The 17,838-nt window shown below is 37.7% G+C and overlaps 1 protein-coding gene and 1 non-coding gene across 9 annotated transcripts in view; both read left to right on the top strand.

The window, feature by feature from the left end:
- The window catches only part of CEP41 (centrosomal protein 41), a 50,032-nt gene that overhangs the window by 31,514 nt on the left and 680 nt on the right, over window positions 1–17,838 (top strand). For 3 of the 8 annotated variants that reach the window (XM_053609499.1, XM_053609502.1, XM_053609503.1), the window contains 9 exons: window positions 181–228; window positions 2,319–2,357; window positions 4,639–4,700; window positions 6,120–6,189; window positions 13,349–13,493; window positions 15,010–15,161; window positions 15,534–15,601; window positions 16,837–16,951; window positions 17,427–17,642. In XM_053609499.1, the coding sequence (XP_053465474.1) occupies window positions 181–228; window positions 2,319–2,357; window positions 4,639–4,700; window positions 6,120–6,189; window positions 13,349–13,493; window positions 15,010–15,161; window positions 15,534–15,601; window positions 16,837–16,951; window positions 17,427–17,642 (915 nt within the window). The remainder of the gene's footprint in view (window positions 1–180; window positions 229–2,318; window positions 2,358–4,638; window positions 4,701–6,119; window positions 6,190–13,348; window positions 13,494–15,009; window positions 15,162–15,533; window positions 15,602–16,836; window positions 16,952–17,426; window positions 17,643–17,838) is intronic. The other 5 variants (XM_053609500.1, XM_053609505.1, XM_053609504.1 and 2 more) reach the window with 3 other exon arrangements.
- On the top strand, window positions 14,279–14,402 carry LOC128560603 (small nucleolar RNA SNORA28). The gene has a single exon (XR_008373084.1). It is a non-coding gene; the product is annotated as a small nucleolar RNA SNORA28 (small nucleolar RNA).

The following is a 17,838-nucleotide window of genomic DNA, read 5'->3' as shown; positions in this document are numbered from 1 at the left end:
TTAATCACACTGTATTATCCAAAAGACCATTTGCTATGTGTGGCTCAATTGCCTACTGTCAAGAATCCTGAAGGAACAAGATAGGAAAGCTTAGGGAGTACTTTTTCTTCCTTCTCTTTTCACATAGGTACTCATTTTCTTCCATTTAAAGCTTATCTACGACCCTCATTTTCTTTTTAGGTAACAGTATGACTAAATACACTGAGAAACTAGAAGAGATCAAAAAAAGTGAGTATGGTTTGGGAAAACGGAACTTTGTAGCTGCTCTATCAAGTTGGTTATTAACAGCCATGTGTGCCGCTGACACGCAGGGAGAGCTGTAGGGACCCGGGGACCTGGCAGGTGCCTTGGAGGGCATCCTGGTTGGCTCCTGAGGTTGTAGCCTGTGGGCCTGAGTTCTGCCCAGCTTTCATCTCCTAAGAGACATAAGTGTTGGAATGTGGAGGGAGGTCTGGCAGGAATGAGCTCTGATTCAGCTTGTAGTTTCTTTGTATTAATAGTCTTCATGGTCTTCCTCAAGGTACACATATTTAATCCTTTCCGTCTTATTGTGTCTATAGATGAGATGGGGGCAATAATATCTCTCTGAATAACATTCTTGTGAGTATAGAGTATTCATGAAAGAAAGAGCTTAGTGTTATGCATTATCAATTCATTTTAGTCTGTTTTCTTTTAATTAATCATATTTCATTTACATCCTTTTTAAAAACTAATCTTCTGCAAAGATATGTTACTAATCATTGAATGTATTGCCCTTGCACAAAATCATAAATTTTCAACCTGTGTCCAAAACTGATGTAAAATGTACACTTCAAGGCCAGAATTAAAGAAGTAGGAGCATTTATTTTCTAAAATGGATTTGCTCATATTTGAAATAAGAGAACTCAGTGCTAGGGGAGTATTTAGCTGATGGTGCTAAAGAGATACTCTGATCACAGTTCAGGACTTGGCTCTGGTGGAATACATTTTCTCGGAAGAGAAAATTACGAATCCAGAATACACTAGAACATTTTCTTTTTGCGCAGCAGACCTTTTAATTTGAAGTGAAAATGTTCCTTTTGAACTGCAGCAGTATTGGGAAGCCTCAGACAATAGGGTTGGACTCAGGGGCAGCTCTCTGCTGACTTTTTATTGACCATGTTCAGCTGTAAGGGCTAGTGCCATAGACATTTAAAAAAATAATGTCACAGTACCCTTCTCTTCTTGCATATTTAATATTATCATACATGTATTTTAAATACATATTAAATTTTCAAACGGGAAAAAATCTTGTTGACTTACCTACACTTTACTCTCGTCCTCCTTAACTCCTCCAAGACAGGCAAAATGCAGCTGGCCTGCTTCTGTTGGGGTTTGTAGTCTCTTCCACCTCCCGTCTGTCTGCAGCTGAGTATGAGCTCACATGTCCTCACTAGAAATCTGTCCCATAAAAGCATCCCATTCTGCCCAAACTGGTGAAACCTTGTTCAAAACATTTCTTTAAAAGTACAATGTTATTTCTTTAAAATCTGAATCTTAAATGGAGATTATCTCCTGAAAGAAACACCCTTGGAATTGAGCCTTGGAAATGCTCGCGTCCCCTTCCCTCCTCAGGAGCAGTGGGCTTCCTTTTAGTAAGGCAGGAAGTTCCTGTCACTCTGTTTCACACACTTTGTGCTGATTGCTGACAGGCATCTACATTTTGGAAGCGATTTCCTTCTCTTTTCCCATTTTCTGTTGTAAGTGTTCTTTTGGGTCGAAAGGGAGGAGAATATTCCCTTGTTTCATGACACCCTAGACCCATCACTTTGCTCAGATTACCTTAGATGCCGTGTCTTTCTGTGAAATCACAAACCTTGTTCTGTTATTTCCTTTGATTTGTCTTCTACTGTAAGCCCAACTTCCCTTTGCTAATAATGCATTTCAACAGAACCCTGAAAATGCAAAAATCCTTTGTAATCTGAATATTCTTTCAACTCTATCTGGGGAAAAGAGACACTGTGTGTCTATTGACCATTTACAAAGCCTATTCTTGGTGTCTGGTGGTTAGATGACACTAGTTGGACGGAGTACGAAACATCCTAGATAGTCAGGTCTCTGTCCTTCCAGTAACTCGAGAGAGACCCTAGACTTACTGAAGAAGCAAACTTGATAATATGTCTATTTGTCTTTAATTCGGAGTTGGGAGAAGCTATAGCAGCAGAAGATCCATTCTTAAAGCTCTGTTCGCTCTTGCGAGGACAGACTGACAGAGCCCTCCAAGCCTATCCTTTTTATAAAATTTAAAACTTACTGTAAGACGTCTAATTTGATCTTTTATCTCTGAATAATAATGTCAGAAAGTCCCACTGATGGCTGCCCTTCTAAACCAGAACCAGGTATGTAGAGTTCAGGCTCTAATATACAGGGGGCTTCTGGTGCTTATGCAGAGGACAGTAGAAATGCCAATCCTGAGAATGGAGCAAAGTGTTTTGTTTTTTTTTTTATTTTGTTTGAGGTAATCTCTATTTAATTAAGGGAATTTTAACATGTACATTTTATACTTAGAACTATTTCGGACTGTGTAACATACCAAAAGAATATCAATGGATAGATTTTTCCAGTGAAAGCTGTTGACTATTTCCATTGACTGATTTATTGCAGTTTTGATTTGTATAAATGACTTTTAATGGGCAAGTTGGTAGCAATCGAGAGGGATACTGTAGTTAGTCAATTGCACTTTTAAAGCAACTGAATGTTACTTTGGTGCATTCTGAAGAAGCAGCTTTAAGAATTTTCTAGAAGTAATGGTCTATTATTAGCCATTATTCTTTTTAAGACATTTTAGAACAGAGAAGTTTTAATACCCTATTCAAAAGTCTTAACCTATTTACAAAAGGCTAGTTTTTAAGATATTATAGTATCATTTCCTGTCTCTGAATCTTAAGGTGCTTGGTAAACCAAGATTATATTAACCTCCAAAGTAACCATCCAGTTTGCGCTGGGTTTTTAGAAAAATTCATGGAAATGATTAGTAACACCAGGTAAATAATCTTAAATACCGTTAATCCTTCCCTTGTTGCTAAGACTCCTGGCTTATGAGACATTTATGCTTCGGAGGCCATAGCAATTATCCAGCTAACCTTTAGTAATGCTGAAATAATGAGGACATATTTAAGAAGTCATGGGTATAAAAACCTGGAAGGGAAGGAAAGGATAAGGGTGCGTGGCATTACTGAAAACTTCCAAATTGGCAACTAACTAAAAGTTAGTTAAGGAATTTTAACTAGTATGGGACTGATACTAGGTAAGTAAGATTGGGCTCATTTTCTTTTCTTTCTTTTTTTTTTTTTTTTTTTTTTGTGGTTTTTCGCCAGGGCTGGGTTTGAATCCGCCACCTCCGGCATATGGGGTTGGTCCCTCCCCCCACCCCACCTTTGAGCCACAGGTGCCACCTATTTTTAATAACTTTAATACCATGAAAAGAATTATAATAAACACAAGTGCAAAAGTACTCCCATTTGAGTTGTATCAGAATTGTAAAGATAGCACTGGATAAAGATTGATGTTTAAGGTTGGTTTTTATTTTTTTTAGTTGTGGTAAAAAAGATATAGCACAAAATGTACCATCTCAGTCATTTTTAAGTGTACAGATCTGTAGTGTTAAGTATATCCACGTTGTTGTACAAAAGAATGACCCAACTTTTTCATTTTGCAAAACTGAATAGGTCAGGTTTTTTGTTTGTTTGTTTTGCTTTGTGTTTGGAGACAGAGTTCACACTCTGTCACCCCAGCTAGAGTGCAGTGGCATCGTCAAGCTCACTGCAGCCTCTACCTCCTGGGCTCAGACAATCCTTCTGACTCAGTCTCTCCAATAGTTGGGACTACAGGTGTGCACAATCACACCTGACTACTTTTATTTTTCTATAAAATAAAGATGGGGGCTTACGCTGGCTTAGGCTGGTCTCAAACTCCTGAGCTCAAAGCATTCCTGTTTTTGCAGAGTGCTAGGATTACAGGCATGAGCCCACTGTGCCTGGCCAGGTCAATTTTTATTGAAGGAGAATTGAAGAGAAATTGATAAGAGATTATCTGGACCAATCACATCTATGTGCCCAGTAAACACACACAAGTATCGTCCTCTGTCTCTAGCATAGTATGTAATCATGCGAATATTATTGCTTTACTGTTCTCCTTTCAACCTGAAGTTAGAATAGTGGGGTGTGAATGTTTTACCAGCTGTTTGACCTGGGGCAACTCAGCTTCTCTCTTTCTCTGTCCTCATTTGTAAAATGCAAATATTTATTCCCTGCTTTGTTCTAAAAAAGATTTAAGGTGATTTACAAAAATGCTTCCAATACAATATGGTGAAAATAGAGACAGTAAAAGGAAAAATAGTAGACTTTAAAATAAAACTAGGGGGTAAAATCATTAGACACAAAAAACTGGCTTATAAATTCAATTTTAAGCTTCCTAACGGCAAAGCAAAGGGGAAAAAAATGAAGAAATGAAAATACCACCTGGCACACCTAATTTTGAGAACATCATGAGGATCAATTGAGATAATATATGTGACATTGTATATATTACTTGATAGACTATATAACCTGACAACTAGAAAGGATAGCTTTAAGAAGGCAAAATAAGCCTAGATAAATATTTGTCTTATCTGCTTTTCAGATTATAGGTACAAAAAAGATGAGCTTTTTAAGAGACTAAAAGTTACAACTTTTGCCCAGCTGGTAAGTCTAAAGATCTTTCCATTGGAGTAAAGACTGTCTTGTCTACTTTATGCTGTTTTATGTGATTATCTAGTTCTTTGCGTGGATTTCATCTGTAAAAGGATTAATTGGTGTGTGTGTTCACAAGAAGATGATGTAAATTTTTTTCTCTTCTTCAGTAAGAATTCTATAAAATAAACGTGCATTTTTTAATTCTTTAAATTGATGGTTTAGGTTTAATTTTTCCTTGTACTTTAACTTAAAATTTTAGAATCAGAAATTCTGGATAGTTTCAACATTTTTCTCTTTCTTTTTTTTTTTTTTTTTGGAGACAGGGTGTTGCTTTGTTGCCCAGGCTAAAGTGGAGTGGTATCATTCATGGCTCACAGCAACCTCAAATTCATGGGCTCAAGTGACTTCCTGCCTCAGCCTACTGAATAGTTGGGACTGTAGGCATACTACCACCACCCTGCCTAACTTCCTTTTTCTTTTCTTTTTTTTGGGGTGGGGGGTAGAGATGAGGGGTCTCACTATGTTACTTAGGCTAGTTTTGAACTAACCTCAAGCAGTCCTCCCACCTTGGCCTCCTAGAGTGCTGGGATTACAGGCGTGAACCACTGTACCTAGCCTCCCCACTGAGCTCTTTTCCATATCATTCTTTGTTATTTTGGACAAGTCACTTTCTTCTTTCATTTGAAAATTATGGAAAAGCTATCTCTTCAGCCCCCAAACAAGAGTTCCATTGGTATAATTCACGTTGAATCTCAGAACTTATGAGCTAAGTGTGAAAAGTGCTTTAAAAATGAACACTGTGTAGGGCAGGCATCCTCAAACTTTTTAAACAGGGGGCCAATTCATGATTCCTCAGACCGTTGGAGAGCCAGACTATCGTTCAAAAAAAAAAATAACTATGAACAAATTCCTATGCACATATCTTATTTTGAAGTATAAAAACAAAATGAGAACAAATACAATCACACCGCCTCATGTGGCCCCCGGGCCGCAGTTTGAGGACCCCTTGGATAGGGGTATAAAATGCTATAATTAGAATATTCATTATTACATTTAATTCTTCATTACGTGGAGAATTGCTGATACTGTTCTATGTTATCGTAGGTCAGTATTGCATTTTCAAGAAATAATGTATTCTATTGGGACCAGAATACATACAGATGTAGTTTTAAACTCCTACTCATGTTTATTATCTTAAATGATTGTTTGGGACTTTTAAGTTTATTGCGTAATGTTTTCAATGTTTTCTTCTGGAATGGTCATCTGCAACATTCTGAAACTAAGGGGACCTGAGATTCAGTCTCTAGTTAAGGATACTGACAGCTTCTTAAAACAAGGGATCTTTGATGTTTCCTCATCAAAAGACAAAATTGCCTGTTTATAAACAAACACATACACATCTACACATTTCATTCTTTTTTCTTTCAGGTCATCCAAGTTGCTTCCCTATCTGATCAAACACTGGAAGTGACAGCGGAGGAGATTCAGAGGCTAGAAGGTAATGAGAATTGAGGATGTGGGGAAGATAACAGATTGACCATTTGACTGAAGTACTCACCCTGTACACATTTGCTGTTAATGTTCACAGGGACTCGAGACTTTGATTTATTTATTTGTAATTAGATTGTTACTCTCAGAGAAATGCTCCATGATGCTTTAGATGTCAATTCTTATTTCTTTAAAAAGATCATCTGGTTTTCTGGCTCTAACACTTACAGTTTTAAATGTTTTAGATATGTTTAATATACTAATTACTTTTTTTCAGCAAATTTTTGTTAGTGGTCTGTGTATGTACAGGTCTTAGAATTTGGTGCTGTGAGACTACAGAGATGAAAAAAAACACAACTCTGCTTACGTGCACATGTATATGTGTGTTGGGTGGGGTGAAAGATACCAGCTCCACAAAATTACTAATATAGCAAAATTCTAAAATGAAGGAATGGAAGGAAAACATTATTGTTGATTACATATGGCTAAGTGTTTCACATGAGTTTTCTTTTTTAATCTTCCCCACAACTCTAGAAGGAAGGTATACTTTACAGATGAGAAGCACAAACCTTAGAAGTTAAATTACTTGCTCAAGGAGATATAGGTAGTAGAATGAACCTGGGATATGAATCTAAATGTCTCCAGTAGCAGTCAACACTGTCTGCATTGCACCCTTAAGGGATTCTGAAGAGTGGAATTAAGAGACGCAGAATGCTATGGAAGTTCCAAAGAAGGAAAGGTACTTTCCAGTTAGAAGATGAGGGAGGCCTCCTCAAGGTGTTCAAACTGGTCCTTGGGGCGGAGGGGGGTAGAATATTAACAGGTGCAAGTTAAGGATGAGGCTTTTGCAGCCTGAGAAAGGCATGGAGATGAAAAGACACCAGGCATGTTGGGGCAGTTGAGTAATTCAATCTGGCTGTGTTTTGGGGGAGGAGTAGGACTGGGTAAGAGATAAGGCTAGAAAGATAGGTAGGCTCCAGATTTCTTTTCTTAAATACCGAGTTGAAAATAAAACCACCTAGTTGTACTCTCATGAAAAGAATACACAGAGTTAAGGTCTTTATTTTATCCTGAAGTACCCAGCAATCAATGTGTGGCTGTTTATTGAAGGGGAATGTGTTCTGTTAAGGTTGATGTAGGTCAGGAATTTGACTTCTGATTTCAAGACAAGTTTCTCAGGAAGTCTGAACACTGGGTTTGTGCAACTCAACTGTCATTTCCCTGGGCTGGTTTTTGTTAGGGAGGATAAAGGGAATCTGAAAATGACAGGAATTTATCTTTGACAGATGCCTCTCACATGGCAGAGAAATAAGGGTTCTTTGTAACAGAGATAATCGAGTCTCCTCATAGAAGTACTCCCAATTTTAACCAGGTTATATAAGCACCTAGATTTGGTCCTTTAATTCATTGTTGAGATTGCAGCACCAGAACATATGGGCACATGCAATTTTCTCTTCTGAGATAAATTTGCACAGAAAATAGGCTGTTGTAAAATAGGACACTATAATACGTGAGTAATATTAGTGTTTTTCTAGTACTCTGCACAGATAATAACTCACTCCAGAGTGCCTGTGGAACAGATTGTATCTGTATGCATATTGGCTATCTTCAGAGGAATACAAAAATCTCCTTTATCGCTTTTTCCCGACTTAAAAGTATATTTCTAATAAATTAGAAAACTGCAAAATATATATAAAGGTGAAAATTTAAATAACTAATCACTTTGGTCCCCATTTCCCCCTATGTCTAACTCTCACCCCAATTAAATCCATACTCTTTTTTTCCTATTATGCTGTTTTCATGCATATTTTCCCATGTCATTAAATGGACTTCAGAAGCACGTTAACGAAGATTGTGTTGTCACACAATGTCTGTCTTTTGGATATTTAATTATTCTCCTGTTGTTGGGCATTACAGTTTTTTTTCCCTTTTATAAAATAATGCTGTAACGTATATACAATATATAAATTTAGTGGGCTTCTGATTATTCCCTGAAGATAAATGGCTACATCTGGTCAAAGGGTGGAATGATTTTAGACGCTCAGTTGAGATTGTGATCACTGTGGCTGGCGCTGATTGTACCTACTGCATTCCTACCAAGGGTGAATGAGAAGACCTTTTTCTCTTTATCTTAGTCAATGCTGAATAATTGCCATTTTTGTAAATATTTGCCAATTCAATAGATGAAAAATAGTATCTAACAGTTTTATTTCTAATTTCTTTGATAGTGAGATTAAGCTGCATGTGCATATACTCTGTGGGTGTGCACGTGTGCTTACTGGTCATAGCAAGCATATATTTTAAGAACTTTACATCCTCTTTTCCGTTTTTCTCTAATAGGATATTCATCTTTTTCTTGTTGTTTTGTAAAAGCCCTAAATAATTATGTTATCTTTATATAGTAGAAAGCAGTACAACCTTGAAAATGAATGAGAAAAATCATGTCCTGATTATTTGGAGTAATTTCCAAGCTATGTTATAAAGGAAAAATAAAACAACCACCAAACAAACAAAAAACCTGAAGGGGAGAACAATGTGAATAGAATTGTCTCGGATATGTAAGAGGGGGAAGTAAAATTCATACAGAAGTATATAGTTGTTTTATTTCTTGAAGGGCATGTAAGTATGTGAAGGTAGTTCCCTTGAGGGAGGAGGGCCCGCAGGAAAGAAGACTTCCTTTCCATATTAATAATTTTATGTTGTTTGCATTTTTACCTCGTATACTTGATCCTTTTGCGTTTTTTACCTTGTGCACATTAAAGAGCTAGTTAATTTTTAAAGCTGTAAATTTAAGTATAACCTTGTACAGACCTTTTTCCTGATTGATTATTCATTCACCATTTAACTTTCTTTGTGTTGGTTTTTGACGAATAAGAGATCAAATTTTTTATATGATCTAATCTATTAGCCTTTACTGTTGTGATTTGTTTTATTGCTTTATACTCAGTTCAAACTAAGATCAATTATTCACCTGTCTTTTCTTCTGTTGGCTTTTTTAAAAAATATTAAACCATCTGTTATGTATTTTGGTGTACAATGCAAAGTGATTATCTACATTGGATTTTTTCCAGATAGAAATATTCCCAGAACCATTTATTCGATAGTTTTCCCTTAACCCACTGATTTGTGATATGGTTGTATTACCTTTTTATGTACATATTCTAGGATTTGTTTCTATTTTCTCTATTATAGTTTATTGTTCTGGTTGTAGTTCTGCACCATATTGTTTTGTTTTGTTTTGTTTTGTTTGAGGCAAAGTCTCAAGTTGTTGTCTTGGATAGAGTGCTGTGGCGTCATAGCTCACAGCAACCTCCAACTCTTGGACTCAAGTGAGCCTCCTGCCTCAGTTTTTCTATTTTTAGTAGAGACAGGGGTCTCACTTTTGCTTGGGCTGGTCTTGAACTCTTGAGCTCAAGCAATCCACCCACCTTGCCCTGCCAAGTTCTATACTGTTTTGATCATTTACTTCTTTAATATATGTTACTATTTGATAAGGCAAATTCTCCAAGTTACCCTTTATTTTATAAGCCCATAAAAGTGGTATATGGGTGTATGCTCTTCTTATCTTTATTTTATTTATTTATTTATTTATTTATTTATTTATTTGAGATAGTCTCACTATGTCACCCTTGGTAGAGTGCAGTGGCATCCCAGCTCACAGCAACCTCAAACTCTTGGGTTTAGGCAATTCTCTTGCCTCAACTTCCCAAGTAGCTAGGACTACAAGTGCTGGCCACAACGCCCAGCTATTATCTTTCAAGTCTTTTTAAGTTTTTTAAAATCCCATTGGGACTAGTGTTAAGGCTAAACATTAAAATTGGAAAGGATTTTTTTTTTTTTTGAGACAGACTCTGACTTTTTTGTCCTGAGTAGAGTGTTACATCTTCATAGCTCACAGCAACCTCAAACTCCTAGGCTTAAGCGATCCTCTTGTCTCAGCCTCCCGAGTAACTGAACTACAGATGAGCACCACAATGCCTGGCTAGTTTTTCTATTTTTAGTAGACAGGGTGCTCTTGCACAGGCTGGTCTCAAACTCCTGGGCTTAGGCAATCCACCTGCCTCAGCTTCCCAGAGTAAAAATTGGAAAGGATTAACTTCACTTACATTTATTTGCCCAATCAGGAATGTACAAGATATGTTACTCTCTTCATTGAGATCTTCTTTAAGGCCTCTAAGTAGACCGTGTGGAAGTTCTATAAAGGATTTATAAGTTTTTTGAGTCCTTTACATTTGTTTTAGGTTTATTTCTAGGAGAATATATATATATATGTATATATATATATTTTTTTTTTGTAGAGACAGAGTCTCACTGTACGGCCCTCGGGTAGAGTGCCGTGGCATCATACAGCTCACAGCAACCTCTAACTCTTGGGCTTACGGGATTCTCTTGCCTCAGCCTCCCGAGCAGCTGGGACTACAGGCGCCTACCACAACGCCCGGCTATTTTTTTTTGTTGTTGCAGTTTGGCCGGGGCTGGGTTTGAACCCGCCACCCTCGGCATATGGGGCCGGCGCCCTACTCACTGAGCCACAGGCGCCGCCCAGGAGAGTATATTTTATAGCTATAGTTGTTACTGTAAGATAGACTTACTTTTTTCATGTTACTTTTTTTTTTTTTGTAGAGACAGAGTCTCACTTTATGGCCCTCGGTAGAGTGCCGTGGCCTCACCCAGCTCACAGCAACCTCCAACTCCTGGGCTTACACGATTCTCTTGCCTCAGCCTCCCGAGTAGCTGGGACTACAGGTGCCCCCACAACGCCTGGCTATTTTTTGGTTGCAGTTCAGCCGGGGCCGGGTTTGAACCCGCCACCCTCGGTATATGGGGCCGGCGCCTTACCAACTAAGCCACAGGCGCCGCCCTTCATGTTACTTTTTAATTGGAAAAATATTTTTATTAGCATTTTTTAAATCTTACCATATGTTTGTTGCCCTTATTCTCATAGTATTCTTTTACAGTTTCTAGGTATATTATAATACTCTATGCAAATTAAATGTTTAATATCTTCTTTAATAACTAGGCTCTTTCTCTCATTGTGTTGGTTAGAACAGCAAATTCCTAAACTTTTAGGTCTCAGTCTTCCTCTTCTTCCTTAAAAATTATTGAGAACCCGGCTGGGCACCTGTAGCTCAGCAGCTAAAGGCGCCAGACACATACATCAGAGCTGGCAGATTTGAACCCATCCCAGGCCTGCCAAACCACAATGACAACTACAACCAAAAAATAGCTGGGCATTGTGGCGGGCGCCTGTAGTCCCAGCTACTTGGGAGGCTGAAACAAGAGAATCGTTTAAGCCCAAGAGTTGGAGGTTGCTGTGAACTGTGATGCCACAGCACTGTACCGGGCAACATAGTGAAACTCTGTCTCAAAAAAAAAAAAAAAAAATTATTGAGAACCCAAAAAAACTTTGGTTTATGTGGATTATATCTATTAATCTTTAGTGTGTTAAAAATTTACACTGAGAGGGCAGCGCCAGCCCCATATGCCAGAGGTGGCAGGTTCAAACCCAGCCTTGGCCAAAAACTGCAAAAAAAATAAAAAATTTACACTGAGAACTTAACCAATATTTATTTAAGTTATTACAAACATAACTAACATTTCAATGAGAAATAGCTGTACTTCCAAAACCAAATTTTATAGGGAATGGTATTGTTTATGTATTTCCTAAATCTCTTTAAGGTCTGGTTTAATACCAACAGCTGATTTTTTTTTTAGAGACAGAGTCTCATTTTGTCACCCTCGGTAGAGTGCCGGGGCATCACAGCCCACAGCAACCTCCATCTCCTGGGCTTAGGCAATTCTCTTACCTCAGCCTCCCGAGCAGCTGGGACCACAGGCACCTGCCACAATGCCCAGCTATTTTTTGATTTTTTATTTTCACTTTGGCCGGGGCCCAGTTTGAACCCGCCACCCTTGGTGTATGGGGCCGGCGCCCTACTCACTGAGCCACAGGCGCCGCCCCCAACAGCTGATTCTTTTACCTGCTTCTGCATTCAATCTGTTGCAATATGCTGATTGGGTTGAAATATATGAAGCAAATGCAGCTCACACTGACCAGTAGTTGGAAAAGGAGGAATATATATATATATGTATTGTAAAGCTAAATAATATATATATTTAGCTTTACAAGTATATATAACCATGAATATAATTGTGGATATTTTTTTTTTTTTGATCCTACACCAAAACTTGACAACTGGTAGTTTCTTAAAGGTTGGCTGTAATGTGGAATCTGTAACCATATCAATGATTTCATATTCTGTTATATTAAAATCCATTAGTCATCTCATGCTTTGAATGAATCTTTTACCCTTGCATAATTTTATGAATCATGCATTGGTCACTTGGAACATATTGGCTCACTGTGTTATGAAGATCTTCCCAAATGTTAACACATTTAATTAGATTCTATCAAAAAATACATTTATTAATCTCACTATTTATGTTATTAGAAAAGTCTATGAGTGTGGAGAAGCAGTTCTCCATGCTTCATTCCGCTCCTGATGGCAAATATAGTTTCCCAAATTCTAAGTTTTACTCAAAATGTAATCATTGGCAACAAATACCATCAGTAATTTTTCTTGAAATGACTTAGTTCATATTTAAGAAAATGTCTGCCAAGTACACAAGTCTAAGTAACCACAGGTTTTCTGTCAACTTTTCTTCCATGTAAAAATGGTGTTTGTGGCAAAACTGGCTGGTTTTGTTCACAGCTCTACCATCACAGTTTTCCTTGAGAACACCCTGGTAATTTGGTATGTAGCAAACTTAACTGTGTGTGGACTCCCCATTTCATTACATAGAACATTAGAAAGGCATGTATTACTACAAGGTGAGATTTAATAAAGTTATTAATCGTAACCACTCTATTAGGACTTTTTTATTGTGACATCCATATTTACAGACTGTGAATATATACTTGATGGTGAAAAATCCAATGATTGTAACTTCTTATGAAAATTGTTTTTACCTACCAGACTGCTCAAAAGATTCTTAGAGACACCTGGGGTCCACTACCTTTTGAGAACCTGTGCATTAAAACTTTCAGAACAATTTAATAATGGTGATAAGATTTCCTTTTCTTGACTTAGTTTCAGTGAAACTGCCTAATAAGTAAATAAAAAACTTGAGGTTAAAAATTTAATTATTTCTTCATTTGCAAATTTTAGACAATGATTCTGCAACTTCAGACCCCGATGCTGAAATTACTGCTGGGACCAACGGGAAAGGGAGCCCGGGCGAGCAGTCACCTAGCCCTGTCCAGTTCATAAACAGCACAGGAGCAGGGGACTCCAGTCGCTCAACTCTGCAGAGGTACTCTAATCTGGTTAATATTTTCACTGCATTTTTCCTTCATATTAATCTAGAGGCTAATTTCAGTAATTTATTTACCTTAGAAACAAAACTGACAGTAGTAAAGATCCACCTTTTAATCCCAGCCCTTCTACTTTCTCTGTATAAATGCTACCTCCCAAACCTTTTTCACAGTATTCTTACTAAGTTAATGTAAGAATATACTAATAGGAGAGTATTCGTTTTCACTTCTCAGTCCCAGTCATCTCTCTCCTATACGTAAGTTTGTTTTTAGGCCTTGGCTTTATGATTACTATCAGAGGACACACTTGCCATCCCTTTTCTGTCTGCTGCAGCTCATGATTACTCTGTCTAGAGTTCCAGTGCTGCAAAGTGGACTGGAAAAGTGCAAAGAACAGTCAAACAGCACTTGGCCTTGATTTTTTTTTTTTAAATTTTTATTTTATTTTTTCTCTATTTCTTCTGAGGCATGGTCTTTCTTATCCCGTGGATTTACATGGATTTTATTCCATGCAGTACTTTCTCACAAATATTAACTATTGATTATAAAACAGTGCTAATGTTGAGCACATATCCATTCCTCCTATTGTTAAAACGGTTCTACTGGAGAAAGAATTCTTGTCATCAGTGTTATCATCATCATCATCATCATAGCTACTTTTGTGAAAGAACTCTAAAATTATATCCAAGAGATAGGCGAACAGAACTTCCACTGCAGATGCAGTTTCATATGAAGTAAATTTTCTTCTCCTTTGATTTATGTTTTTACTATGTCTTCCTTAGGATATTAAAATGGTGACCAATTGGTCAAAAGTGTCTGACACAATTTGAGCTTGCTATAGCAAGAAAGTCTAACCTATTCCGGTATTCTCTCTTTGTGGGATAAACCGTTATATAGACTATAACAGTGGTAAAAAAAAAAAAAAAAAAAGATGGTGACCAAGTTAGTGACTTAATGACCTTAGAAACAGAACTGTCAGTGGCAAGTCTATGAATGCCATCAAATCTAAAAGCCTCAACATTATAACCTGCACAATGGAAGTAAGTGCAGATAACTGCTGGAAATATTAAGGTTCAATATCTACAGTGAATAGATGGCTGGAAAAGTATATAAAATATATAAAGTTCCTGTCATGGCAACCTTATTCTTTCCCTTTTGGTCTTACACTCCACCAGATTTCTTTGGATTAACTGTTCCCCTCTTTCTTTCTCTGGATGCTGCCCTTGCTGCTGGAGGCAGCATATGCCCTACAGTTTCTGCCCCCTCAGTCATGTAATGACTTAACATGCATTGTCTGAAGGTGAGTAGGGACGCATGGCTCAGTGTGATAGAATAGGAATCCATAGGACCTTACATTCAGAGGTAGAACTGAGGCACCATATCCATTTTCCTGTCTCTTTGAAGCATCTTTTGAAAAAATATTGAGCACTCATGTCACTGTACTAAAGAAACACATTTGACCTTTAAGCCACCAACCCCTGACTTGTTTCTACTGACCTACTTTTTCACTTGCAGCGTCATCAGTGGTGTTGGGGAACTGGATCTGGACAAAGGGCTAGTGAAGAAAGCAGAGCCTAATACCAAAGACAAACCTTATCCTGACTGCCCCTTCCTGCTGTTAGACGTGCGTGATAGAGATTCTTACCAGCAGTGCCACATTGTTGGAGGTAAGAGAGAAGTCTTTAAAGTGACTCATGCTCAAGAATAGAGTCTGTCCTTGAGACCAAGCAGGCTTGAACCATAGGCATGGTCAGCAGCTGAGGAAACTGTGTGTTAGATGGATCCATTTTAGAGACCTATGGGGTTGGCTCTGCTGTAGTGTTCTGGAAGAAGCTGCTGGTGTTCACAGATGGCTGTCACAAACAGTGAAGTGAAGTTTCATACTTTGTTCATAGTATCCTTTCTTTCACAAAAGTACTTAAGTTGATAGCTCATTGATTTAGAAAATATATTTTTCTTAGATTTTAAACTAGCTAGGAATTGGGCCAAGTTGTACTAAGAGAACCACAGACTTCCTAAACTTTTTCTTCTCTTTGCAGCTTACAGTTACCCAATTGCAACTCTGTCTAGAACAATGAACCCTTATTCAAATGATATTCTTGAATATGTATCCTTCGTTGCTTTTTAAGGGGTTGGGTAGTATGAGGATTATAAGAACCAAATTTATCATGAGTCATGCTCCTGTAAAAAAATTCTGACAGACCTTTGATATTATTAATCAGCTTAGCATCTTTTAGAATTTGGATTCCTAGCTGTTGTGGAGAATCTGACTCTGTTAAGACAGATTCTTCCAAACCATACTTCATTGCACAAAAAAACATTAGGTTAAGGGGGTTAGGATCCACTGAGAATTAATCCTAAGAGCACCCCCCCCAAGTTTTCCCCAGTAGGACTTAAAAAGTAATTTTTTTCTTATAGTTTAACTCTTTTATCCTTAAAATTTTAATTTTTTTTCATTCATAAAAAACATACGGGGAAGTAAAACTCAGTGGAAAGCAAATAGAGGGGAATGGGGAAGAGGGGAGGAGTAAACCAACCAAAGGGGTACTATGAAGTTATTTAGGTGGTGGGCACACCTGCAGCCAGAACTCAAGCATTACAAAAATGATCCATGTAACCCAAAACATTTATACCCCCTTAATATTTTGGAATAAGAAAGTACAAGTAGAAAATAATTTAAATATTGAAAAATATAAAAAGAAAATGGAAATCTAAAATCTACACAATTGAGCAACAGCTCCTATTGTATTATTGATATATTTTATTTCAGACTGTCCCTTATGTTTTTATTTTTAGAAAATTGGAAAAAAATGTTAAAATCGTATTGTATATATAATTTAGTACCTTACTTTTCCCTCTTCATATTATAATGTATTTCCCACGTTAAGACAAGTTCTTTGTAAACCCCATTTTTGATGCTATATAATATCTCATCTTCAGATTTACTGTGATTGACTAAACATTCTTTATTTTGGACTTCTGGGTGGCCGCCATCTTTAACTATTATAAATAAGGCTTCAGTGGACACATTAGACATAGAAGTTTTTTCCATCTCCTTGTCTGTAAAATGAAGATTCTAATATTTACTCTCCAGAATTTTAGGGTGTAAAAGTCTGTGACTAGTCCTGTCTTGGACCATCATGACTTTTGTTTATAAAAGAAAAGAATACTAGTTTGTGAGGCTTTCATGACAGGAAAAAAAATCCGGTAATCTGATAACTGCTGGTATTATCCAACATTCCCTAGAACTCAGAAAGGTGACAGCCCTCTGTTCTTGGGGGTTTCTTATAGTCCAGGAGCATCAGCTCAGGGCCATGGAACTTTAACTCATCTGACTCTTAGAAAAATGCCCACGGCAAGATCATCATCCTGTATGACGACGATGAAAGGCTGGCCAGTCAGGCAGCCACTACCATGTGCGAGCGGGGATTTGAAAATCTCTTCATGCTGTCTGGAGGTGAGCAAAGCTGTAACTTTGCTTGGGACTTCAAAGGCAGATATTTGGACTCACAATCCTTCAAGCCCACATCCATCACTCTGTTCCTCTCAGTGCTCAGAATTTAGTGTTCTGGAAAAAGAAAACCGTGCTGCCCCAAATAAGTCACGAGTTATGTGAAACTCCCCTTAGCTTTATCAGCACGTGCTTTTAATTCCTAAAATAAAGATGTTGCTTCAGGGCTCTGTAAAAAAGCCCTAATGCTGAAGATGTGAGCAAAAGGCTTTCTTGTGTAATTCTCCAGAAGTCCATGTTAACAACTGACATTTTCTGGTATAACTTGCTCAGTGATGAAAAACAGTTAAGAAAGATTTCATATCCTTGTGTTGGCCTCAACATAGTGATCAAAGATTAGAAGACATGCAGGCTTCTTTCCAGGTTTGAGGTTGCCCTCACGTTGTTAATTCTGATTTTTCTGATGTTCTTCTAAACCTAGGTCTGAAAGTCTTATCTCAGAAATTCCCAGAAGGACTGATTACTGGTTCCCTTCCAGCACATTGCCAGCAGGCCCTTCCTCCTGGTTCTGCCCGGAAGCGATCCAGCCCCAAAGTGCCACCCCTACCTGCTGAGAATAAATGGAGATTTACCCCAGAAGACTTAAAAAAGATAAAATATTATCTGGAAGAGGATCAGGGTCCCACAGAAAATTCTAGTAAGATATTTTGACCTTTAATGTTTTCTGTGGAACTTAAGATTTTCATCTTTGAACGTTACCTCATATGAAAAGCTTCATCTCTTATATTCACATTCTTAAAATATTTGGGAGGATGTGGTACAGGTCTAGGGAAAGGGGACAGTGGAAGGTGATACCAGATAGCCACAAGAATTAAGCATTGAGCACAAATTTC

The sequence above is a fragment of the Nycticebus coucang genome, chromosome 11, assembly GCF_027406575.1.
Source record: "Nycticebus coucang isolate mNycCou1 chromosome 11, mNycCou1.pri, whole genome shotgun sequence".
In the NCBI taxonomy this organism is placed as follows: domain Eukaryota; kingdom Metazoa; phylum Chordata; class Mammalia; order Primates; family Lorisidae; genus Nycticebus; species Nycticebus coucang.
This window is presented reverse-complemented; position numbering and strand designations above follow the sequence as displayed.